At 39.6% G+C, this 26,641-nt stretch overlaps 1 protein-coding gene across 5 annotated transcripts in view; it reads right to left on the bottom strand.

The window, feature by feature from the left end:
• esrrga (estrogen-related receptor gamma a) overlaps window positions 1-26,641 on the bottom strand; it is a 73,694-nt gene that overhangs the window by 14,983 nt on the left and 32,070 nt on the right. For 3 of the 5 annotated variants that reach the window (XM_085267372.1, XM_085267340.1, XM_085267348.1), the window contains exons 5-6: window positions 18,459-18,569; window positions 15,581-15,763 (exon numbers count right to left, since the gene is read on the bottom strand). In XM_085267372.1, coding sequence (XP_085123498.1) covers window positions 15,581-15,763; window positions 18,459-18,569 — 294 coding nt within the window. The remainder of the gene's footprint in view (window positions 1-15,580; window positions 15,764-18,458; window positions 18,570-26,641) is intronic. The other 2 variants (XM_085267355.1, XM_085267363.1) reach the window with 1 other exon arrangement.

Genomic DNA, 26,641 nt, shown 5'->3' with positions numbered 1-26,641 from the left:
AGGGAATAGTGGATTGTCTATGTTCAGCATGTGCACGTATTGTGTTCTGCAGGGGACAGATTTAAGTCTACTGGCCCACTGAGATAGAGATTGCATGAGGACACGTGAAGTTTCCCACAGTTACCAGCACATCGCTACCCTGCGTGTGTGTGTTGTTCTGTATGCACACTGTGTTATGTGGCTCCCGTGCGCTCACTCATTCCACTTTCTGTATGTGTTTAAAATGTGTGCACATTGTTGCATGCTGTGCAATGCAAGTGCTCCCTTGTGGTGTTTTGTACGTGTGCGTTTGTGTATGTGTGCGTGCGTACATCTCAAACTGTTCTGTACCATACGGCCAGACGCCGGCCAAAATGAACACGGACCCCCTGTGATGGCTTTGGCCAAGCTGAAACAACACACACAAGATATACGCACACGAGATACACACTGGCAAATGCTGTCACACACACACACAAATGAACACACATCCACCAGCTGACCCAATTACACAGAGATGCGCAACGAGATGGAAACAAATCTACCCAGAGAACCAGCTAATTTAGAGGGGCTTAAAGACACACTCGCACACAGGACACATACTCACCTACACACATATGTGTCCGGCTATTTGGACTATCAAAACATCATGTTTAGATATGACATTATATGGAAGCGCAATTTAAGCGCACAAGTCAAGCCATATCTTACACTGTCAAAATTATGTCACTGCATCAAACTCGTGTGGTAGTTTAAATCCATGCCTGCTCAGAATCACATTGTCTGTAATGTAACCTGCATGAAGAATTCATGATTCCAAATTGAAGTTCACATTTGACCTTTTCAATATAAAATATAAATATAAAATGTGATATTAGTGTATGAATTCTTAAGTTACTTAAGTATCTGTTTTTCTAGATCTTGCAGTGACCTTGACCTTTCAACTCTCAGCTCTAATAAGCTTGTGACGTTCAGGTGACGGTTGCTGCAAAATGTGAAAAAATTCCCTGCAACTGTTATTGGTGCCTTCACAGCAGGTTACATATGGATCAGGCGCTCGAATTGTGCATTGATAACAAGCCGCCTCATATCTTTATCCCGTAACAACCAACATTCAAAAGTTGTAAAAACTAAAAACAACAACAAAAAAACCTTTTCACCTAAACCTCAGTCAGCCAAGCCTGATCCAAATTATTTGAATCCAAAATTTTGGACCTTGCATAAGAAGATTTCAATGCTCCTATACAAGCAGCAATAATAGTGCTTAATGGTCTTCAAGAGTGTTCAAAAGCAAGCCACAAAATGCCACGTTTTTCCTCTTCTTTTTCTTCTTTTTTTTCTTACAGGGTGAACAGGGTGATCCGAAGGGCCAGCTCTGTTCTAGGATGCCCTCTGGACCCAGTGGAGGTGGTGAGTGACAGGAGAATGGCGGCTAAGCTGTCATCCCTGTTGGACAACGTCTCCCACCCCATGCAGCAGACTGTGACAGCACTGAGCAGCTCCTTCAGTGGGAGACTGCGGCACCCACGGTGTGGGACGGAGAGATTTCGCAGGTCTTTCCTCCCCACTGCTGTCAGACTCCACAACAAAGACTTTAACTGAACAAACACACACATCCATACATATGCAATAACACTAAGTGCAATAATCTTTTCTGGCATCGTTGTATTTTTACTCAGTTGTATATAGCATTCGTATTCTATTTTTATCTTATTGTATATTTTTATTCTATTTTATTCTACTGTATATAGTATATTATTTTATTCTATTCTGTACAGCTGTGTACTGTATTTATTCTTATTGTATTCTAATTTTTGCGTCATAACTTTTGCACTGTCCACTTCCTGCTGTGACAAAACAAATTTCCCACGTGTGGGACTAATAAAGGTTATCTTATCTTATCTTATCTTATCTTATCTTAAACCATTGAACAATTTGCCAACTCTGTGGTGCTCTTTTTATACACAGTCATGTTACTGTCCTGTTATGAATTAAGTAGATAAGCTGTGAAATAATCCACCAAATGTGTGTGTGTGTGTGTGTGTGTGTGTTTTTATAATACAGAAATTTTCCTTCCTTTCTTGTGACTGGTATCAAATTCAACCTGACCATACATATGTGGGAAAAAAAGGATCTGTTCTATTCTTTGTAGTATTTTTCAATTAAAACACTGTTAAAACGGGTTTAGAGACTTTTAAAAATGACAGTACTGAAGGAAATATTCATAGCATTCATTGTTTCTTTTGTTTCTTTCATGTTTTGCTGAATACTATGTGAGATTGAGGCTCAACTTTGTTAACAATGAAGAATTAAATGCCATAAATGCCATATTTTATCTGTATTTGATTTCAACATTTAGTAAAAGAATAAAGAACACATGATATATATATATATATATATATATATATATATATATATATATATATATATATATATATATATATATATATATATATATATATATATATATATATATACACAAATAACAAATATGGTTTTAAGATACATATATTGCGCACAAAATCATTTTACCTTTACTTTCATGCCCTGTCGGGCTGTTGGCTAAAATATCTTTTTCTGTTTCATTCTCCTTCCTTACTCCCCCTCTCTTTTCCCCCTCCTTTCTCCGTGTGGCCTGGGGGAGAGACTAGAGCAGTCATAGGGTTGCGGTAGCCTCTAATCAGTGTGAACAGCCAGCTAATTACCAAACCCTCAGCCCTGCCTGACTGTTAATTGCATACATTAGACACCATCAGCAGCACTGCAAGATTAACACTTAAAATCTTACCATTGCTGTAGTGGAGATGAGTGTCGTGAGCGTGTGTATGTGTGTGGTGCGAGCTGCCTCAGTGGTTGCGGGTGCTAATATTTAACACTTAATTAGACCCAAAATGGAAATGCTGCAACACAGAGATGGTTGTCGAGTGTTATAGCTGTTGCCGTGGTTGGGGGTGCTTGGGTGGGGGCAGCTGGTCGTCGAGGGCAACCCCAAGTCTCCGTGGAGACGACAGATGGAGTGACATTAAGAGCATTGCAGTGGAGCCATTTCAAATAATAAAATATCAATATTTACATTTTAATTACCCACTTCTAGCTCCACTAGGGCTATGTCAAGGAGTGTGTATGTGTGCATGTACACTGCAAGTTCCACAGGGCCAAGCCTTCTTGACTTCACAGGGAATGAAGAGCACCGCTAAAGTGACAGAGGTCGGCTCTATTTGAGAATTTCTTGGAGAAATAAATGCTGAGAACTTTATGCAATATTGTCAAAGATTATATTTCTCATTTGCCTATTTAAAAACTTTTTCTTCATTGCGTCCATCTATCTTTCTCTCACCCTCTACCTTTCCTTCCTCCCATCAATATAATGCTCATGACGGCAGGAATGACCACTCTGTGTGTGTGTCTGTGAGGATGTGCATGTGAGCACAAATTTGTCAGGGGAACCATGTCAACACACAGCTGAGCAGCTTACACACCAACTCACTATGTCTGCACATGGCACACACAAATTCAAAACACATATAAAACTGCTGATCAACGCTTTCACGGACAAAAATGATTACGATGTTGAAATTGTAAGATATGTAAATATTACTTGTGTTTATATATGAATTTCTTCATTCTTCAATGAAATTGTATTAGGCAACTGAACTTATTTTTTGTTACGTTATTCTCCTAATTGCCACCAACTTAATCTATCCATCTAATTTGGCTGAATTTACTCTCTCAGCTTGTCCAATTACACGACTTGTGACACTCTATTGATCCTTTGGTGGATTATCTTTTCAAAACAATATCCTGCAACACTCTGGAAAAAATCCATTGTCTGTCCAAACAGCAAAAATGAATGCTTATTTAAAAAGTACGTAAATATATATCCAGTAAGAACACAGAGTTCAAAAGAGGTAAAAAATTTTAACGGTCATGAAACAGACTTTTTTTTTCTGTTAAGCACTATTGATGTATAAAGAAGTAGAAACCTGCTGACCATTGGCTTTAAAACAATGGTCCCTGTACTGTACATGCCTTGTGTCAGTATATGAGATTATAAGGCTGTGTTGATTTTATCTTCCTAATCCCCCGTAGCTGTTCATAGAGAGAGGACCCCAGAAATTCCACAGGGATTAATTTACCATTCACAGATTAGAGATATGGTCTCCAATATCATCATTGAGGACAAGCATCGAAGGAAAGGGCTCAACAATTGGAGCAATGAGGAGAGGGAGAACAGAGAGAATGAGAGAGCGACTTAAAAAGACTGAAATAAAGACAAAGATGAAAACGGATGCACACAGAGCCTTCTTTCCTACAGCACCATACCATAATGTCGTAGCTTGAAGACAAGAACATTAGACCTCATTCCACCTCCTCATCTGGGCCTGAAAAAGCCTGGGCTGAAAATCTTAATTAATTGTCCAATAGTGCTGCGGGGTCATTATGCATTGCAATAAAGAAGCGTGTAATTATGAGATTTAACAGCCATTACCAGGGCCAGGAACTCATATGTCATCATCAGCAACCAAGCCAATGGTTTGGTACGGCTATGTGTGTGGCTTGATGGACAGCACACATTCACAATGCACACAAATGTACACAATGCCATGTTGCTCTATAGTGGTTATATAGATATACATATAAAATATAATGATATATAAAAATACATTTGTTATTCAATAAGTAAACAAAAACTTGTATATTGGTATACACACCTGCATGCAGACTAACAGCGAAACTGAAAAAAAAAAACCCACACACACAGACACACACACACACTTTCACTCACTGACTCAATCAGTCTCACCCAGACAATAAGGCGGCCAGCTGTGATAGCCGTCTGCAGATGAAACATCCCATCAAGATTAAATAGACACAAAAATACACATATTATTACTACCCTGTGTGTCTGTTCTATGCACTTGTGCACAGTGAAGCACTGAGACCATAGGCCCCAGTCATTTGCCCTATAGCAGGTGGCAAAAGTGGCAAAAGATCACTGAAGTGCTCAAGCAGAAAGAAAAGAAAAGAGAAAAAAAGATCTGAAAACATTTGTGGTAAGAGAGTTTGTCAAAAGGTCAAGAAAAGCACATATATCCTCCCTTTTTGGAGGGAATACATCTATTCAAATGTGCATAGAGTAAAAACAAAGCAAATTTGGCATTGTCTTATTTCTGCACCAGCGCAAGCCTCAATCACACAGGCCTTTGTAACCACTGCTTTCTGGCACTGGTTGGCAAGTGATTGCTGCAGGTTGCTGGCTTTTGCTGGATGAAAATCGGTTTGGTCATTAGCATTAGCAGATAGCTGTGGTTGTATGGAAGACACCAACTTGCCTGCAAACACTTGCCAACGATTCACCAAGCAGTAGTGACTTGAAACTTGAAAATGTGTGGAAAACATCCCTTTTTAAAAGGCACAGATTGTGCTTTGAAGGTGACTGCCTCAAAGATTCACTACCATTCATCTCCGACAAGTCTGCACCTTCCTTATAAACAACAGAAAACCCCTGCAACCAAGGAATTATAAAGGGATTTTCAGTCTAGTGTCACATACCACTGTTTGACCAATTTTACATAGTGACTGCAAGCGACCACTCGTCAACCAGTGGTGTAAACCACATTTTTCCATAATGTTTGCCAGTGTTTACTGTCTGGGGCCTGTTCTTCGTACCGCGCTAAGTGAGTTAGCTGGATGAGATTGTTGACGATTTCGCGTGATCCTGGATCGTTCGGTTCCCCGAAGCCCATCCGGGACTTGCTGTCATAGCAACAGAGCCGTAAGCGTAAACCTGCTGGGGAGCAGGTTTACTTTATGTAAACAGGATTAGATCGCGGCCACGCAGGTATGCCCGCGTCATTCATACGAAAGCAACAGCGATATTCCACCACTGTTTCACCATAAATAAATAACATCAATGTAACTAAAGATAATGCAGCACTTGATCCTTTTATTGATGTCACACAGATACATACAGGTCATTTCCTAAAAAAGGGAAATGTACTATTAACATTCTATTACATGTATGTGATTATTACAGATGTAATTCATATTTCAGAGTAGTAATTGTAAATTACTTCGTGTAATCAAGATGAGAGACCACGGCTATAAAAGCGAAGGTGGATTTGGGAAGTCTGTCGCAGTCATATCCTGTCCGTTTACGCGAGCCACCCATTGAGGAAGGTGCAAGATTGATAAGGAGAGTCCTCAGAATTCAGCGTATATTGCGGGACAGACAGGATCCTTTAGCTCAGCGCGACAGTGTGCTCATAGAGAGATATCGATTTTCCCGTGAGGGTATTATTCACTTAACCAACTTGTTGACGAGGGGGTGCAGGACCACCACCTGTCTTTTTTTTTGCTCTGCCCTTTTCTTGGTTGCTGTTATGAACAAACAAACAGATTATTTCAGGGTCTCTTTCCAAGAGACGACAAGCAATATAAGTGATAAATATTACCATTCTGTAGAATATTCTTATATTTCACTTTTACTTGTTCCCATGTTCTAGTGGGTCCTGTTGTGGCTCTAATGTGAAAGGGGATATAATATAACATATTATAATATAATATAATGTAATATAATATTGGATAATATGGTGTGATATGATAAATCTACCCTACCGCCTACTGGTGTTGGCCAGAGGGGCCGATGGCGCAATATGGCAGCCTGGCTTCTGTCAGTCTGCCCCAGGGCAGCTGTGGCTACAACCGTAGCTGCCTCCACCAGTGTGTGAATGTGAGAGTGACTGAATAGTGGCATTGTAAAACGCTTTGGGTGCCTTGAAAAGTGCTATATAAATCCACTCCATTATTATTGTTATTATTGAATTACTTACGAGTTTGATTTGTCAGCAACTTTCTGCCAGCCCTCTCTCCTTGCTTTTGCAGCCTTTGCAGTGTTCCCTTGCGTTTTAATTAAACTCTGAAACTCCTGAAATCCCTCACTCAAGAGTTCTTGCTCTGCTGCCGAAAAATACCGAGCGCGCTCCTTCGACATTTTCGCCGACCAATCAAAGGGTTGCCGATCAATGTTTCTACTATCGATGCGTAGCCCCTGTTGGGCCACCCAGTGATCTCACATTACTTCATCCAGCTGTACTAATCGTCAACAACAGGTGTGTTCGGGGAACCGGAATAGCGAGCTCAGAGTTAGCGCGATGATTTGGTCTTGGATGTTTCATTTGATCTTGGATGTAGTAAGCGACGTACGAAGCACAGGGCCCTGATCTCTGGATGTTTAAAAAAACAACAACAAAAGTACAAAACTAATGAATCGTTATGAAAATTGATGATTTAAAAAATAATTTCAAATAAGGCTGAATTGTTCGGAATTCATCATAAGTGACCTTTTAAAACTGTTATCCAACACTTTGGCAAAGGGACCACCCTAAAGTGTTTATTGTATGTGTGTGTGTGTGTGTGTGTGTGTGTGTGTGTGTGTGTGTGTGTGTGTGTGTGTGTGTGTGTTGTGTGCACAGGCCATAAGTTGTTCCCAGCTGGTGACAGGCACGCTCCAATCCTATTTTCCCACCTGCTTATTGTCTGATGGAAAGGATGAATCCTCCAGGCCATTATTTAAGAACGATGGATGCAGGAGGAAGGAAGGTGGAAGAAACAGGAGCGCAAAGGGAGACAGGAAGGAAAACAATAGAATAACAAAGGGGGGTAAGGAATAAACAAATAAACACAAACATGAATGGGAGATAAGGGAAGTAGAGGAGAAAGAGAAGGCAGGAGAAGCAGTAGGAAAGGGAAAATAAATAAGTAGTGAAGGAGCAATGATAGGTGGAGAAAGAGAGAATTAGGACAGTAAATAGGAAAATAAAAAAAGAATAAAATGGAAGATGCAGACAGAAACCATGAGGAAAGGTGGATAGATAAGCAGAAAGAGGAACTAGAGAATAACTATTTCATGCCTGTCTGTGAACTTTGCATGAACCGCCAGAAATAATGTGATGCCATGACAAGTCGGTCCCTCCTTCCACTAGATTTGTGGCAGGCATAGGTGTGTTAAGTGTGTGTGTGGGTGTCACTGGATCCCTGTATGTGTGTGAACTCTTTATATTGCTTTTGGTGTGTGTGTGTGTGTGTGTGTGTGTGTGTGTGTGTGTGTGTACATGTGCGCTCCAACAGATAGAATAGGATGATGATGATTTGAAATGGAGTTTGGCCTGTGCGTAATTATGATCATCTATCTTTATGCCCCGCCAGCATATCATATCATATCATATCACATCACATCATCTCTCTTTCTCTCTTTCTTGGACAACCACACACACACACACAAGCAAATTGAAAGTAGTAAAAGCTGACTGTTTGCTAATAATGACTTAGATGATGATGGGCTCAGATGGTGTGCTGATTTATTTGTTACTGCTCGTCTGATTTCACATATTATAAAACTGTGCATGTATGCGTATGTGTGCATTTGTCTGCATTCACTACGTATCAGTGCTTCCTTATGAATATGTGTATGTGTTTTTAGAAGCGTATGTTTGTGTGCCCAGGGAAGTAAGTGTTTGTGTATGCAGGCTGGTGTGCGCCAATGTATGCAGCTTGTTTCTCGTGTGTGTGTTGTGTGTGACAGATATTATTTGATGCAGATTAGTCAGTGTACTCAGATTGCGGGCTGTGTCTCAAAGGCTGATAGACAAATGAATTTGATTTGCAAATGTAATCAAACTAATAAGAAAAAAAAACAGCAATGGACCGCTGAGCTTTTACTTGAACTGAAACCCATCTATCCACTGAAGAAATGTGTGACTCTTTTTCCTTTTAGAAATTAGAATCACAATAATTAAAATTACTTGTAATGAGAGGCCGTTCCAAAAACACATTTTCATCAGACATCAATTTTAAAATTAGCGTGAGTCTTAACACACTGCTATTAGTTTTCTTGTTCCGGACTGCCATTACTTTCATGCAACTTCATTTTTTGATTCGGGTCTTATTTTGAGTGACACATACATGGATGTAGCCACCATGACATCATCCACTGGTTTTTAAGCATCCACTCACCGCACTGAAACAGCTTCCTAATAATTAGTGCTAAGTTGCATACAAATAAAATACTGCAGTTTTACTCAGCAAATGGAGCGCAAACTTCTTGGATGGGGTGTGCCTTACAGGAAGACATTAGTGGAGGTGAAGCATAGGAGACAGCTGTGGCTATAGTCCATGTGTTGGCAGTTACCTCACAGTGAAGGGGGCCATGCCCCTAGTTTGTAGTTGTTATAAGGGGCGACATACCAAAGATTATTTTTCTCTTACCAGACTGTAAACACGTTTAACTGGGCCTTTTAACAAAGGACATACCGCTGTGGACATACCGCTGAGCCAGGCCAAGAGGTTGCTCGAGGAAGTACAGATTTTGGGACTTAGACTTTATTTGTTGTTATCACAATGGCAGTGTGTATGTGAATGTACATATTATTGTGCGTTTTTAAGGTAACCACCTGAAGCTGGGTGTTTGAGTCTCATCATAGGATCGTCTTTATGGAAACATTGTTGACAAATATGTGGCAGTGTAGAGAATGGCTATATATCTATTTACTGCAATGTAAATATAGTAGGGATTCTTTAATATTACATCAAGATACTGTAGTATATAAATATTACCCAGAGGTTAACCTTCAGATATGAAGGTGATTAATTTAAGAATTATTTTTTACACATTACTTTGTCAGATTAATTGATATCGGCAGATCTGTGGGCTCAAATTGTGATTTGATTTTAAAACATTTATTCAGTTGATAAAACTGCATAATGACATAGAAAAGAAACAAAAGTGAATAGAAGAAAAAAGTTACAACCAAGTAGGCAAGAAAGAAAAAAGCAGCGTACAAAGAAATGAAAATGGTTTCGCCTCTGTTCTCTCATATTGATGACATGCTTCCAATACCCACAGGCTTAATCCAATAAAGAAAGCCCAACTTAATCCAAACATTAAGCTCAGATATCAAATATTCTTTTCCTAATTTGATTTCATCAATATTTGTTTTCATCTGCAAACAGTGATGTGTTTGTTTGTATGGGCTGCAAGAGGAAATCATGGTGCTGGTGCACTGGAAAATAAGATAACTCTTTTGCATGAATGTGGACAATGAAACAGACAAACACATGCGCTCACATGAGCAAACACATATACTTGAAACCAAGACCTCAGCCTCTAAATGTGTTATCTAGCTCAGGGATGAGCAGAAATGGAAATCAAACACGCCAAACAGAGCTCAGAGAAAATCAACAGAGACTAGAAACACACATAAAAATTACGTACTGAAGACCCTGAGACCCTCGATAACAATGGCAAGAATGACCAAGGCAATGAACTAAATCAAATACTAAATCTAAATCAAACTCTAATAAAGTCATATTTATGAGTTTGACCCCATCAGCATATAGATTGGGTAGAGTCTTTATTGTCATTTAAAGTGAGTTTATAAGCATAGGAACAAAATCTAGTGATTGAATGTAAAATGTCCAGTATCAACACCTTTGTTTTCTGGCTAACAGATCACTGGTGTTTACTCTCCATTCAGGCAAATCTCAGGAATTCGCAAGAGTTTTCTACCATTAAACATTTTTAAAACATCTGCTGTTAAAAATCTTGTTTTAAATGTCATCGTTTTCCACACAAACATAACCTTTTATCATGTTATGCACGTAAAGACGTGAAGGTTTAGGAGAATAAATGAGAGCACAAGTTATAAATCACCTGTATTTCTGTTTGCTTTTACACTGTCAAAAAATATAATGTCTGTATGGTGAGCTATATGTGTATGTCCATGTGAATGCACTGTATTTTTTGTGTGTTGTGTTTGTGCTTAAGAAGGCACCCACCATGCTGTGACTGTCAAGGTGAGCTAGCCTTAGCCGACAGAATGGGGGCATATCTGCTTGTGCGTCTAGTTGTTTCCATGTGTATTTCCGCGCGTTTATTTCATGGAATCTTAGGGGCAATATCTTTGAGGGGGAGAAATACTGTAAAATGTAGTAGGGAATTCACAATAATGAACAGTGAGGGAAGAAATTAGGACAAAAGGAGGCAATAATATTATTTTAGAAGTTTGATGCCAGTAGAGCTCACTTGTTTGTGTGGGTTGTTTTTCTTCTGATTTACCACTCTGTTACTAAGCGGAGCAACCTCTTTGCTGATTGATGACATCACCAGACTTAATCAGGAGGGCTGTAGAGTGACATCATCACATCACCAGTCTGGGCTTTTACATCTGTCTCACTCTACATGCGCACAGATGTGAGCAAACACACACATGCACACGCACACAGAGCTGTTTTGCATCTTTCAGAGCTCATTGTGAAGTCTTATAATGTGTGTCAGTGTTAATTTAGTGAGCTGCAGTTTCAGAGTCAAGCATCCATATGTACGCGTGTGTATATGTATGTGTGTCTAAAGGTTCCCCATGACTGCCGAGACTCAACATTTGATTTGCTAAAAGGAGCAGGACACTTCTATTAATCAATATTTGCTGACTACTGGCTGCCTCTCTGGCTGATTGACTGGCTGTGTAGTTACTTGACTCACTGATTGGCTAACTAACAGACAGAACGGCTAACTGCTCGACTGGTTGGCTAAATCTCTAAGTGAAAACCGTTTAAAACATGTCCAAAAGAGAAACACCAGAAGAAACGAACACTGGCTACAAAATCTGAGGGCGACTTTCCTCTTTGGCTGCTTTACTGCGATATGTCAACGTTTGTAGAGAGGCACATTTCAAATAGCGATCAGGATAATCATCTCAATCTGAACACATAAGCAAAACCAACGAGCACTGGCCTTCCAGTCAGTGGTCGCTGGCTGGGAGGATGTGAGAAGAGGACCATGGGAGGGGATAGGGGTTGAGAAATGATGGTGACTTGATAATGAAGAGGTTAAGAATACCACAGAGAGAGAGGGTGGGAGGTCAGGTCAGGGAGGGGGAGAAAATGAGGGAAAGACAGAAAGACACAGAGGGATAGAGAGCAAAAGGAGGACGTCACGGGACAGTTTTAAGAGGGAAGGGTGGGGGGGTGGGGTATTTAGCCAATGGGTCAAAACAGTATTGTGTTAAATGCTCTCTGGGAGTATCTAGGTTATCTAGACTGTTCACATCCCATTTCCTGTTCTTTCAACGCATGTGTTATTCTACACCTGAACTTTGCCACTATTATACCTGTGTACGTTTCTAATCAATTACTAAAATACTTTCGGTATGGCAAGTTGTATAAATAAGATTATATTTTGAATAATCATCAACATAGAACAACAGAAAAAAGAAAATAAAGAGACAAAGAGAAAATAAAGAGAGCAATCAAACATCTCTCAAGAATGAAATAAAGTCTGGTAACAGCTGCGATAAATGACTAAAGAACAGGGCATAAGAGAAAAAATAAAATAAATGTCCATTTGTAATAACTAGCAGGGAAGAAGGAATATGTTACTTACTAGGGAATAAAACAGAAAAAAAGAGCATAAGTCAAAATTTTCTAAAGCGGTTATTGGCTTCAGCTGTAAACGTTACACAGTGTTATTTGTTTTGAATAAGCCTACTCATATAATTAATGTACAAAATTACTTTAAGAGATTCATTACGCTTGATATATAAATTCAAAATAGCTTTTTTGAAGTACAAAAGCTAAAGCACACTGCGAATGTGATAACAGCTGAACCTCAACTATGCTCACACCAGAGTGTTTTAACCCCCAAGTTCATCTCCAAATCCATATAAGAGGAATAGAGGGGGAAAAGGGAAAAAACAATAAAGAGACATATTAAAGACAGTGAATGTAAAAGAAAAAGAGAAAAGTATGCAGAACAAGAAGGAAGTGTTCCTCACCTGTTATTCCATCACCACCAAAGTCCAAACCCCTTCTTCTCTATCTCCATAAAGACCGATTAAATAAACGAACCGATGGCAAACCCCTCTTCACCTCCCATCCCCCATTTTTTTACAACTCAATCATGCCGTGCTACTGCTGGCACATAGACTGCTTATCCCGAGTGTCAAAATTGAAAGGGGAAAGAAAGAAAAAGAGGAAGAAAGACTGTAAGAAAAGAAAGAGCAAGTTAGAGGAGATAGGGAAGCAAGAGAATAGTGGAGGGGATGTGGGGGGTGGCCCAAGAGCAATTTCTTTCGTGAATAAAGACAGAACAGGGGAGGGGGGATTGTGAAAAAAAAAGCACTAATGGCAAGGCCTCTAGTTCTGTTAAAATAGACGGCGTTATAGGTTCTAGCTCTCATTCGTTGATTCATTCATTTGTTCGTTCCTTGCTCTTTCGTCAAGTCAAGTGCTCGCTTGTCTGTCTCGCTCTTTTGTGTTCATGAGTCTAGATAAGAGCTGCTAGTATGACTGCCCGGTAGTCATTTAGCTATTATGGAAGGAGAGAGAGAGAGAAAGAGAAAGACAGAGAGAAAGAGAGAGTAAGAAGAAAGAAAAGAGGATGAAAAGACTAATTCTACTGACAGATAAATGGCTCATTTGAATGGCCTTTCTTTCTTTTAATTCACTCTCTCATTTGCTCCTGTTTAAATATTTGCTGTTCTTCCCCCGCTCTTCTCACCTGACTGCTCTTCTTTCCTCCTTCAAACACGCATACACACTTGACGATGACATGTAGCCTAATACGCAACTGGAGTTGTCTCTTTGAGAGCTATTAAAATGAGATCTTCGCTTTACTAATCCATATTGGATGGTAAGGCCTTTCATGGCCTCTGAATAATAACTTCTGATATTTCCACAGGCCCGCAGTTTCAGAGTGTGACCGTTTCCTGCTCACGTACCACTGTATGAAAATGTGTGCACGTTTGGAGTCATTTGTCTATGTCTTGTCACCGTTTGAATCAGCAAAAAAGCCTTATGTGGCACATCTGTGTTTATATATTTGCCCGCATTTCATCACTCTCTTTGAAACACGCGGATCTGTGAAGTACACGCGCATGATTCCTTGTGGGATAACCAGATACACTCAGTGTGTCTGAAACCTCATTTTCCTCTCCTAATGACATATCAAATGTTTGCATAAGGCCATATCAGTATGGAAATCAGCGTGCACACACATAAGTCTTAGAATAAAAGAACCAATCAAAGAGATATGCGTGAATATGTGCGTGTGTGGTGTCAAAAGTCTCTAACGTCGGGTGACTGTGTGTGTCAAACATGACACACACACTGACACACACAAACGCGCGTACCCTAGCCTTGTTATCCGGGGGCCTGTCTTGCAGGCAGCCTCTCTAACGCTGAGTGATGTTTAAATTAGTTTACAATTTAGGCTCCTCGCTATCCACAGACGGCTCTTAACTCAGTGTGTGTATGTGATGTGTTTTTCTGGGTGTGTTTGTGTGTGTGAGAGCGTAACAAATTGTTGCCAGTACGGCAGACATCTAATGACTTCAAATTAGCTGCCTGGCGCTTGCCTTGACACGTTGTTACCACTGTTAGCAGCCTTTGTGTGCGTGTATGGGTGTGTGCGCGCGCGTGTGTATGCGGCACATCGCAGCCATATCATGAAGCATAAATTGGCTTCACCTCCCCTCTCTCTGCCTCTGTCTTTTTTTTCTTTGTCTCTCTGTCTCTCTCCATCAATTTGATTAAAAAAATTACTGTACCATGGAGAGCAAAGACTTGTGCATGTGTGTGTTCACATGTGCAACCTGCAGAGAGTCACCACACACACACATGCACGACAAGATGTGGAACAAGATGGCTGAAAAAAGGTTAACAGGTCTATCTGACTCTATTCTTTGTGTGTGTGTGTGTGCGTTTGTGTGCATGCGTGTGTGAGAGGCTGATAAAGAACGTTGAGGAGGCGTATTTCTTTCTGACAATCCTTTCCAACCTGAGTGAACAGTAGATCACTTTGTGTGTGGACATGTATGGGTGTTTGTGTGAGCTTGGTGTGAGTGTGAGTATTAGATAGGTGTTCAGCGCTGTAAACAGTGAGGATTTCATAAGGTGTTCACTTCACACAAACACACACACACACACACACACACACACACACACACACACACACAGGGAAGATGAAGAGTTCTATCTTTCTCTGTGAGCAGTGGATTGCCTTCCTCGTTCATCTAATCACGCCATCTTCTCTCCTCCGCCAAGCAATCGTTGCGCTTCGCTCGCTTTATACAGAAAGCTGCACACACACACACACACACACACACACACACACACACACACACACACACGAACGTACATGCCCACATGCACTCTGAGCCCAGTACATAACCTGCCTAACTTGAGCCACTTACTTGTAAAAAGGGTAAGGACAGAGAAAACAACAAATTAAATCTACATTACATGTGTGCCTGTGCATATATTTGAGTCCTTTTGTGTATGTACATATGGATGTTCAGCATAGTCTTGTTCAATAAGTTTTTATTCGCTGAAACAAAAGCTAAACATTTTGCCATAGACCTCATCTTGAATCACTTGAGTTATTATGTTAATTTTGCGATCTTGTACTCCAGCTCCAAATTTTATCAGATTACGAGAGAAAAGAGGTTAGTTTAAGTTAGTTTAAGAAGATTAAATTCTTAAATTCCTCGCTTTTAGTAATGAACCTGTGAGAGAAAGGGCACAGGAGAATTTTCTTTTTCCCTACCTGGAATATGTTTGGCCCAACCAATGTTGACCACCAGCTCTCTGTCTGCCAGGTCACACAGCGTAGTCAGGGCCTTGATGTCGCTGTCTGGTACTGTCGGGTCCGGCATGGCATAAATCTTCTCTGGCTCAGCCACCAGCAGGTGAGATACGATTTTGTTATCTGCAAGGCAGCCAAAGGCAACTGACATGACCACCAGACAAGGAGAAAGACACAGAGACAGAGAAATGGTGAATTTTTGTCGTGTAAGGCTACAAGTTGTTTCACCCCAGTCCGGTACAAAAATATGAAAGGTCATGTGCAAATCTCATATTATGGCCTGCTGGTAACACATACGTCTTAAGCTATATTTAAGACAAACACGCACAGTGGACAAATGAAGGAGAACTGGTGGATCTATTTTGATAGGGGGTGCATTTTGCTTGCATTGTTTGGGACCACATCTCCCCATGGAGTGAACAGTGATTGCAAATTAATGATCACCTAGGTCACTAAATTGTTCCGTAAAATGATGTGAATCGTATGCTTTCACCTTGGAGTCATCCCACTGAAGAACTATTGCAGATTTTGGACCAATATATCACATGGTGCTCTTTTTCCCTTTAATTTCTCACCTGTCTGTATTCCCATACGCAAAAATGAAGCATGTAAATTCAGACTCGTTAGGAGTATGAAACATTAGGAGTATGAAACGTTAGGAGTATGAAATCAACACACAATTTTCAGATGTTCACGTTGCAATAAGCATAAATTTAAAACCTTTCAACCCTTGAATCTGCCAAAAACACACTATTCCTTCAAAAACACCAAATTTCAAGTGTTGATCTTATCTGAAAGCCTTTTTAGAGTTTAGCACAAAACATAAAAAAGGACTGCACAAAAAAAATCAAACAAGGTATTGAAATGTTTTCGATTCTCCAGTGGTTATAGCCTTCTATCGCCAGTTGATCCAAGATGCCCAAAACTGTTGTTTTGTAAGACAGTCTTAAGAAGTTTCACTGATACATACAGCAGGGAAAGATAACACTGAAAGCCAAACGGCTCAGCCGGTAATGGTGACATGTGGTGATGAGACCTCTATGGCCCATTAGTAACAGACTGATACCCTGCTTCCAAATTAATCCACTGACTAATCAAGCATGGGAATAATAACAGAGGATAGAAGCGCAAGAGTGAAGTGAAGGATAGAAAAAGAGAGCAAGATTAGCAATGAAAAAATGGGAAAAGATAGAAAGGTAGAAAGTGAGTCATGAATAGATTGTAAAAGACAGACAGGAGGAGTCCAGAGAGCGACAGCTAGATAGAGATAAACAGCAAGAGAGAGTGAAAGAGAGTTGTGGGGATGAGTTGTGTATTGATCTAACACTGTCCACCACCCCCAATTCTCTTACATACACCCACACATACACAGTGTGTGAGTGTATACATATACTGCAGTATCTGTGGGTAAATCTTATTTAATGTTTCCCTAATTAGAATCAATGGAAGCCCATTTCCAAACCCTGGGCTATTGTTCTGTTCTCACACAATCAATGGGGACGCTGAAGCTAGGGATTGGGCAACAGATAGATAGGCTGTGTGAGTGTATCTGAGGGAGAGACAGAGGGACACAACGTGTGTGTATTGACTGTGTGAGAGAGAGAATGAACAAGAGAGATAAAGTAAGTCTACATTAACTGTAATGTATTTTTTAAAATGTGCAAATTTGATTTTAAGTTGGACAGATTTATCTTCATGGAAATAATCATTCATATTATGGAACAGATGTAACTAGCACAGATTAAATACATATTTTTTTCCTGTATTCTCTTCCAAATTATGATGCCTGATAAGAATAGTTTAACAAGACTAAAAAGAGTTAAATATAATTTTAAATTAAATAGCCTGCCAAGGAAGGCCTTCAGATAGCTCACAGGTGCTTTGTGTAAGCAAACACACACAGTACAAACACACACACATAGTGTACACATATTCACTTTATCCCATCATTTCAATGATTAGTAGTGCAAAAGTCCCAGTAAGCTGTTGTGCAGCCATTCAGCATATTGGCCTAAACCAGAATATGCTCCAGCTTTAAGCAAAATGGGCTTTGGGGACCAAGCTGCTAAACACTGCTCAATCTGCACTGCATATGGGTGTGTGTGTGTGACGTGTGTGTGGAGGCAGACGGTTAGCTAGAGAGCTAACTCTAGTTTGATGCGGTTGCCAGATTGGATTTAATCCGGATTAGGGCTCTGGCTGGTCTCCCTCCCTCCTTTTCTCTCACCCCTCTTCCCTCCTCTCTCTCTGAGAAACGGCCTTGTTTAGACTCGGTCTTTCTCCCTCTCTGTCTCTACCTGTCTCTCTGTCACTCTCAGTCACTCTTTCCCTTGTTAATTTTTACTCATCAGGCTTTGGCTGCGGTTTTATTCTTTAAAAAACTGCAGCCAATCCAACTGGTGCTAAATGAATACCTTTATGGTGAAATATTACACATATAAAATGTTATGATCCCAAACTGGTAGCAGCAGAAACAGGGAGATAAACATGGTCCCAAACAGATGGGCTTCTCACTACTGTGTTTCTGTTTATGTGTGTGTGTAAGTTGAAATGTTTTTACTGGCCAACTGTTTCCATTAGGACAGAAACTGGTTATTGCTTGAGCACTGTCTACTAAGGTAATACGATATTTTGTTGAAAATTATTTTGTGTGCAGTCAGTTGCCCGTCATTTTGTAGTTTCTTCCACACACGACATCAGATCCTCTGCACATCTAGTTGTTAAAGTCAGCACGCATGTGTCCTTGAAAATCCCACGTCAACTTTGTAGAGAAAAGCACCATCTTACATGCTGTTTGTAGTCAGAGCATGTGTGTTTTTTTGCATGTGTGTTTTCTTACATGGCTTCTTGGGGGGCAGAGCCAGCTGTGGATTCAGGTACGGGCTGTTGTCTGCATCTATCCGGCGTTTGTACTTCTGTCTTCCACCGCGAACCCTGTCCAGACGAACACCTGTGAGAAATGACAGAGAGAAGTATGTATCAATATAGTGTACATTACACAAAAAATAAAGACAGATTTTAATCTCTTTGAGTAGTTAATGATGGCAAGAAAAATGAGACTCGCATCGCCTTCTATGCAAGCAGATAGTAAAAGGAGGAGGGAGATGGATCTTTGATTTACAAGGCTGGGTCTGTATGTATGTACGTGTTAAGTATTCACTCTTTTGTTATTCTTAGGCTTGCTAAACTCACTTTTTCTCCTTTTCTTCTACAACAAGACTAATTTATAGAAGCCATTTGAGTAGAAGGCCCCTCTTGCTCACTTTGACTCTCTGGCTTTCCGACTCTTTTACTGTCTCTTGCCCAATCTTGGTCTCTCTATTGCTGTCTCCCTCTCTGTCTCGTTAATTAATTGACACAAAGGAGTCCTAATTTAATTAGACCTATCTCTCAGGGGATTGGATGTTACCGTGGTTACCACTTAAAGATGGATAAGAAAGACAGAGGTGTCATGTACCCTGGAGGAGGAGAGAAGAGGAAAGGAGAGGAGAAGAAAGGAAAGGAAAGGATAAGAGGGTTTAAGAGGATGCCAAATCTTTAGATGAGTCTAGGCTTCTGCTATTAAGCAATAAAATTAGTAACTTTAGGAGGAGATACAAAATTAATTACTAGAATGGCTGCAGAATGAGGCCCACCATGTGTATCTCATCTTTTAGATATTAAATTAGTAATCAGACTTTTATACAATGAATTAAACTCACAATTTTAAAGGCTTTGGCTTATTTTAAACATTAGCGCACACTAGCACCATAAAATATACTGGATGCTGTGATATACCAAACCATATTATGTTGAGGGTGAACAGAGAGCAGGGGAAACTGCAAAATATTAGAAAAGAGACTGAACTGTATAGTGAAAGCATGTAAATTAGGTAAATAACGTTAAACACATTTTTCTGACAGTCTTTCAGTTTTGTGCATCTATCCATCCATCCAAGAAGTTGGAGAGAAAAAGGATGGATGATGGAAAGGAAAGCAATAGGCGTGTGAAAGCAAGAGAGAGATTTGCTCACATAGAGACGTTTAAATCCTCTAAAAAATGTGCTGACCACATTCATGACAACAAACCTCAAGAGATTTAACAGAAAGACTTCTATTGGCAGCAGGAGAAAAATGTCAGGGAGCATCTTTGTGCATTTGTAAGTCGATATGTTCTCCTGTTTTATATGAGTTTGTTTATTTGAACGTTTTGAAGACTACCTTTATTCCAAATATGTCATGTTGGCATGAGTGCACATGGAAATATATTCATTTAAAAATTCGTAATGAGCTCAGGCAGTAGTCAAACCAGTGAACTGAACATTACATGCATCTGTGTGTATGTGTGAAAATGCCTGAGACAGGGACAGGTAGACAGAAGGGCTGACAGTCCAGGTACAGTGGGGGGGCCAGTGTCAGCAAACGGTCAAGAGACTCTTAACACCAGGGGGTACAAACCACTCACACACCCACTCTTTGCTTTTTCTAGCACATACACACTTATACAATGTCTACACCTCGCTAACCCACACATCTATGTTGTGTTTAGGTAAGTCCAGACAAGCAGCTTTTTCAGCTGCTACCTGCATCAGTGGTTGGCCAAAAAATGAAAAAATAAATGGGGGCTGATAGAAACAGAGGGCAGGAAAAAGGTAAGTGTTAGGATGAGAGAAAATTATTGACTAAATGAAACAAATGGGACATAGCTTAAAAGAAGCATGTCAGTGATTTAAAGCTTCGAGATTACAGATTCATAATATAGTGACATATTGAAACAGACTAACACAAAACTTGTGGTTCTGTCAAAAAAAAAAAGATTTGGGGAAAATGTTTCACGTGTCTCTGTGTGTATTTATGAAACACCTGTAACTTCTGCTTGTTCCGCAGTGCACAAAGACACTGTGCAAACCACCACAAAATACATAACTATGGTATAACTAGCCATGCTAGTAATATACTGTAAGAAAGCAGCATAATATTAAAGCAGAAGAAAACTGAATGTTATGTTACTCATGGGAGCAGTTAAACTAACTAAGGCAGTTTCCAGGTCAATCGTGTCCTTCCCTGTCAAGGACAGTAACAAAAAGCAATAAGCTTTATTAATTTCTGCCCAGATAGTGCTATTACACGGTGCAGTTAGATTCTAAGATTAAGTACTTTTTCTGTATTTAGTATTGTTGTTTTTGTCTTGTTCTTTTGTTTTTTACATAAAAATGTAATTCATCAGCTGAGAAGGGCAGATACTCACATGTGGTATGTTGCTTTGTGAATGTATTTACATCACAGTATGTTGTATTTTTATATAAACCAACATTAGGTTGTAAGTTCAGATACTAATTTCTTATGTAATTTGTTTGCAATTTGTCTGATGTGCTGTAAACCAGAAAAGTTGAATGTAACAGAGGCTGGGAGAAACTGCTAGTCTTGTCACACTTTCAAACTACTTTCAGTTACACTGAGGCTTTTTTCTCTTGTACATAATATAAACTCTTACATGCAGACTCTTAATTTTACTCTTTCTCTTTCCCATATACCTAAAAGACCCAGTGCTGGGCTAAGCTCACTTCATAAAGAGCCCTCTCTAACTACCTCATCTATTTTCCACCAAATTAACTCTCTCTCAGCACTGATTAATGATCAAATCTAAATGAATCAAATTAAAAATTGAAAATTATATTTCCAAAGCCCACAAAAAAGAGACAAGAGGAAGCTAGGGGAAGAGTGAGAGTGGGCTACCTCCTTTTAACAAATGAGCCTTCAAATCATAAAGAATGGGCAAGAGGGGAGAGGAGGAAAGGAATGCGGAGAGCGGAAAGAAGAAACGAGTAGAGAGGGAAGAGGGAAAAAGGCAACGGGAACGTAAATTTAGCGATCAGAAAAAGAATGAATGCATATAGAAAAAAAAGGGCAAGGGCATGGAAGAACAGTAACAGTAAAATGGGAATTGGGAAAAATTGAGTTTGAATAAATAAATGCTAAAACACATTAAGCGATTATTACAAAATAGTGTAGCAAAGGGGGAACAGAGGGAAGAAAGTAGTTTACAGGCTATGAAATTATAGGAGAAGGAGAGAGTAAGTCCCAGCTAGACAACTTTTCACTCAAACACACAAACAAGTATCTAACAAATACCACAATTTGTTTTGCATCACAAAACATTTTTGTTATGAATGTCAGATGCACATGAAACTGCGCAATTAATACTGCATATTTACCTTTTCAAAATACAGTAGGTTAAGCTACATGCCTTGATTATACCACTTTTGTCATAGTCTGTGCACATTCATATACACACCCAACTGACTGACTCTGTGACAGTGATGAAGGTGAATCATTCCTATCGTGGGAATATTGCTGTCTGTCAATAGCACGATCTGCACTGATCACATCAGCATAGATTTTTACACTGCACTGGCGTCACTCTGTGTCAGCGAATGTGTGCGTGTTCTTGAACAGTTGAAGGATTACGAGCCAAATGCCTTTGACATCTAAGTGTGCATGCAAGAGAAAGACAGAGGAAAAAACAAAAGAGGGTGGACAGAAAAACACAATGTGGATTGATTTCAGATGATCAATGTCATGATAAGAGAATGAAAGAAGGAAAAGAAGTGAGAGGTATGGAACAAAGTGAAGAGAGGAGTAGGTAGACAAATAAAATATCTGGATTTTGGTTGAGAAAGAGAAAGAGGCATCACAAAAAAAAAAAAAAAAATGGAGGAACGCTGAAAAAGTCAAGACACAAGGAAACTGGACGAGGACAGTATAGAATGATAGAAGTGGTAGTAATTTTAAAGCTGTAAAAAAGCTGAACACCTTCTCCCTGACTCTGACCTATTGTGTGTTTTAAACTGCAGTGTTGATGAAATGACATCCAAGATTGTCCCTATGTGTTCAATACAATTGGGTTACAAAGTTACAAAGTTACAAAGTCATGTAACTGCTGTTCCAATGCTTCAACATCAGAAAATCAGAAAATCAGGTTATGTAGCTCAAATAAAAAAAACAAAAAAATGTAAGAAATAAAAATAAAGAAGCGAAATGGACGTGATGAAAATTGGGAGAAAAGTGTGTGCGGTGATGTTTGTTTCGACCAGAACAGATCAGAAGAGCATTGCCCAAGGCAGTGGGCAGGTGGCTGTCACTGGTGTGTGAATCTGTGAGCGTGCGTGAGCTCGAGTGGGATCCTTAAAACGTGGCTTTATTTTTGCTTTTTAAGGCTGTGTTCTCATCTTCTGTCACTAATATTCCTCTTACATAAATAAATATCTTTGACTGTTGGATAATAAAATAAACAAGCTGCTGAGTGATTTTGGGACATTTGGAATGTGTCTTTTTTACAAATTTTCTTTACATGCCGTCCTTGAACGTAGGAAAAATTTATCTTCAGTGATTTGTTCCACCGTTATTTTTGCCTTCAACACAAATTACCGTCTCTGGTGTCATCCCTAATGAACTGCTGGAAAAAGAGCTGACCCACTTTGGAAAGTTCGCTGGTGGCTTTAGAACAGTTTCATTCCACTGCAAAGACGTCAGACTACAGCGCATTCAGTCTCTTCTGAGACATCTACCTGAATGCCTCTTTTCCAGACTCAGGAGGTATCTTTCAAAGTCAATTATTAAAATGCCGGTTTATGAAAGCTTTGCCAGTATGAAATGTTATGTATAGTATGACATTGGACACAAATGCTATTCGTGTCTGCACAAAGGACCCCCACACACTGAAAACAGACATATGAGATGAAATGCAAGAGAGGAGCAGTGGAAGAAAATCAAGGTGATAGCCAGAGATTAGCAATGACAGGTGTGCCTCAGAATCGAGGTATAACTGCATCCTTTTTGAATGTTGAAAATGAGGAAGAAAACATGTTTCCAACATTGTATCTGATGGATGAGCAGTCACACATTTGTTACAGGATATCAACTGCTTTTTCAATGAAATCTTTGGCAGACAGTCTGTCAAAGCTAGACTTTTTCCAGATGTTGATTGATTTATTAAATCTCTTCCAAAGATAAGGAGAGTGGTTTGTTGTGAACAGCTGAACAAACCAAAAAAAAAAGGTTAAATCTGAAAAAGATAGTGACTAAATTGAGGAGGAAAAATTGAAGAAAAGTACAGCAAAAAGTCCTGAGCACAGAAAGTGGTGTTCTCTTGGAAGCATTTCACTATCCTCTTTTTCTTCTTTCTGCTTGTTATGAATGTTTTAAGAATGGGAACATTAAACATCAATGGGAGCAAGGATAGAGAAAGGCGAGCAGTAACAGCCGAGCTTAGTGGAAATAAAAACAATGATATGATCCTTTAGAGGAAACACAGCGTATTAGATAATGAAGCTGAAGGAGGAATTGGTTTGAGGGGGCAGTGTTTTCTTAGTTATGGCACTAATCTTAGTGTGGGCTGTAGCAGTTTTATTTTCTTCATTTTAATAAATGCTTCAATGTGTGAAGCGGAGTAGGGTAGGACCCAAGTGGTGAAAGTAACGAAAGTACATTCAACGGATAAGACATTTTTACTCACAAATGTTTATGCTCATAACTCAACAAGAATACAGCGGAAGCTTGGAGATCTGGGTAACAGGCCTTGGGATAATGGACGGAAGGCTTTAGGCAGGTTGCTGCTTTCCAGGGGACCACCATTTCTTTTGATGAACTTGAGGTTCATCTCAGGTTGATGGGCTTCCTGACAAATTTCAGAAGAAATTCTAGACTATGCTGGAAAAAGGAGCTATAAGAAGTTCTGATAGACTGTTTAGACCGAGCTGCAGTCAAGGGCAGCTCTGACATTGCTACCCAAAAAAGAGGTCTCGACTAGCTAAAGAACTGCAGATGAGATTAACTCTGATGTACAGACTGTAAAATTTGTGTTAAATGTGTTTATGTAACACACTTAAAGATTACACGTCAATCATGTCAATTAAACATCATTTCCTAAATGGATTATTATGAATAATTTGATGTGGATTTTTTGGATTTGAGAAATCCAGAAAATTAAGACATTTTTGATTTGTTTAAACTCCAGGATCAGGAAAAGGCATTTCACAGAGTTGATCATTATTATTTATTTAGAATATTAGAGGTCTTTAGTTCTGGCAAAACTTTGACTATTTGGATCAGGTTGTTGTATTCAGGCACCACTGTTATTGTAAAAGTGGGGGAAGGACTTAGCCGACCTGTCCCTATTCAAAGAGGCATCAGGCAGGGATGTACAGAGTTGACCTTTGCGAATGAAGTAATAATCACAGTGAGCTTGTCAGCTATATGCTGATGATGTGACACTTTTTATAACTGGCCAAAAGGACATCAGCATTTTTGGACAGAAACTGGCACTATATGAAGAAGCATCTACTGCTGGTTCAAGGATCATTTTAAAAGACAGTCTTTTTTTCTTTTTTTTTTTAATCCAAAGTACTTTGTGACATAGCCAAGATGTATCTGATTAACCTTCTAATAGGTCAGGCATGCATGAGCATCAAGCATGAGCTGATGTGAAGATCAGATCAAAGTGATAGGATCTGTAAAAATAAAAAATAAAATAAAAAAAAATAAAATTTGTGTATCATAAAATGTTATCTGACACTGAAGATTTTGTTTCTGTTTGGGGAGTCATTAATGTCCAATGTAACTGGTGTCCTTTGCAATGTAATGGCATATTATCTGACTTTTACATTTTTATTATTCCACTGAATGTAGGTATGTATTTATTCATTTATTAATTTTTGTGTATTTCTTCTTGAGGGTTTTGGGTAGTGGGTTGGGCTAAAATCGTACATATGTTAAAGTTTTGTTTTAGTTATGTTTGCTGGCAAAAAATGATGCCAATGAAGGGTTTGACAAAGGTCAAAGGTCTCCTCTCTTCCCCTCTCCTCAAAAAGAAAGTGTACGTGAGAGAAAGTGGACCACTTAGACAGATCTCTCGTCACACCATCTCCATTATCGCTCCTTTCTAGCTGGGATGCAACTAGATGCCATTTGCACACACACGGACTCGCACACACTCATGCAGGACAGATGCTACAGGGCCAGATTTAGCTACAAGTTTCCCAAGGGGAACACCAGACGCCACCAGTTGTCTGGCGCTCTCCTCCTTTGTTTCCCCTCTCTTCTTGTCTCATTCCCTCTCTCCATCACCCACTCTGCATCCTTTATATTGTTTTTTTCAGCTTCTTCTACGATCCTGTTTATTCACTGACCCTTAAACTGCTCCTGGTCATTTCATCATTTTTTAACCTTTAATAACTCGCATCTTTCAAGGAACGAGTCTTTTTTTTTTTTTTAAGAAATGATCTTTATATGTTTATCAGCCAATTGTTTTCAGCACAGTGTGTATAAATGCATATGTGTCGAGTGATGAAATTGGACAGCAGCAGTCAAGATCATTGAGCTGTGAGGGGAGTTATGATGCACACTACACCAGCTGCATATACCCACACCAAACACACCCTCACAGACTGGGGCCTTCCACCCGATCTCCCTCATTAGGTCTTAGGGGCCGTGGGGAGCATGGCCAAAGTTGGCACAGATTGTTAATGTGTGTGTATATATGTGCATGTGTGGGGCATTATGCCAAGGTTTATATTTGCAGTCCGTGGACTTGTCCCTCTAGTAGTCCACCATCTGAATCCAGCTGGCCGTTAATGGCATTATAGAAATGGAGGCTTTGGTTTTGGATTCAACACATTCTGTCTGTTTAACCACGATTCATCAGACGTGGCATCATCAAAGCTGCTGTTGTAAGAGAGCAAATCTGTCAGTATGAGCATATGTACAGTATGCACGCCTACTGAATATTGCTGGCTCCTGGGTTGTGTGTCTCTGCCAAAGCGTTTCATGTTCAAATGTCTGATCTGTGTTTTGCTGTTCATGATCATTCTATGCATTACTGCTGATATTGAATGCATTAAGTCGGTCTTGCCTTGCCATTTGAGCACGGAGGGTAAGAACTGACAGCAACATTGTAATTACTGTTGCTTTTTTGCAGATTTAATTAAATAAAAAAAAACCTGGGATTGTTAAAAATCTCTTTCAACCTTCTTTCATTTTAATATGT

Source organism: Mchenga conophoros, linkage group LG1, assembly GCF_057382185.1.
Source record: "Mchenga conophoros isolate Kocher_MC1m ecotype Shallow Benthic linkage group LG1, M_conophoros_male_GT1.1, whole genome shotgun sequence".
Classification (NCBI taxonomy): Eukaryota; Metazoa; Chordata; class Actinopteri; order Cichliformes; family Cichlidae; genus Mchenga; species Mchenga conophoros.
This window is presented reverse-complemented; position numbering and strand designations above follow the sequence as displayed.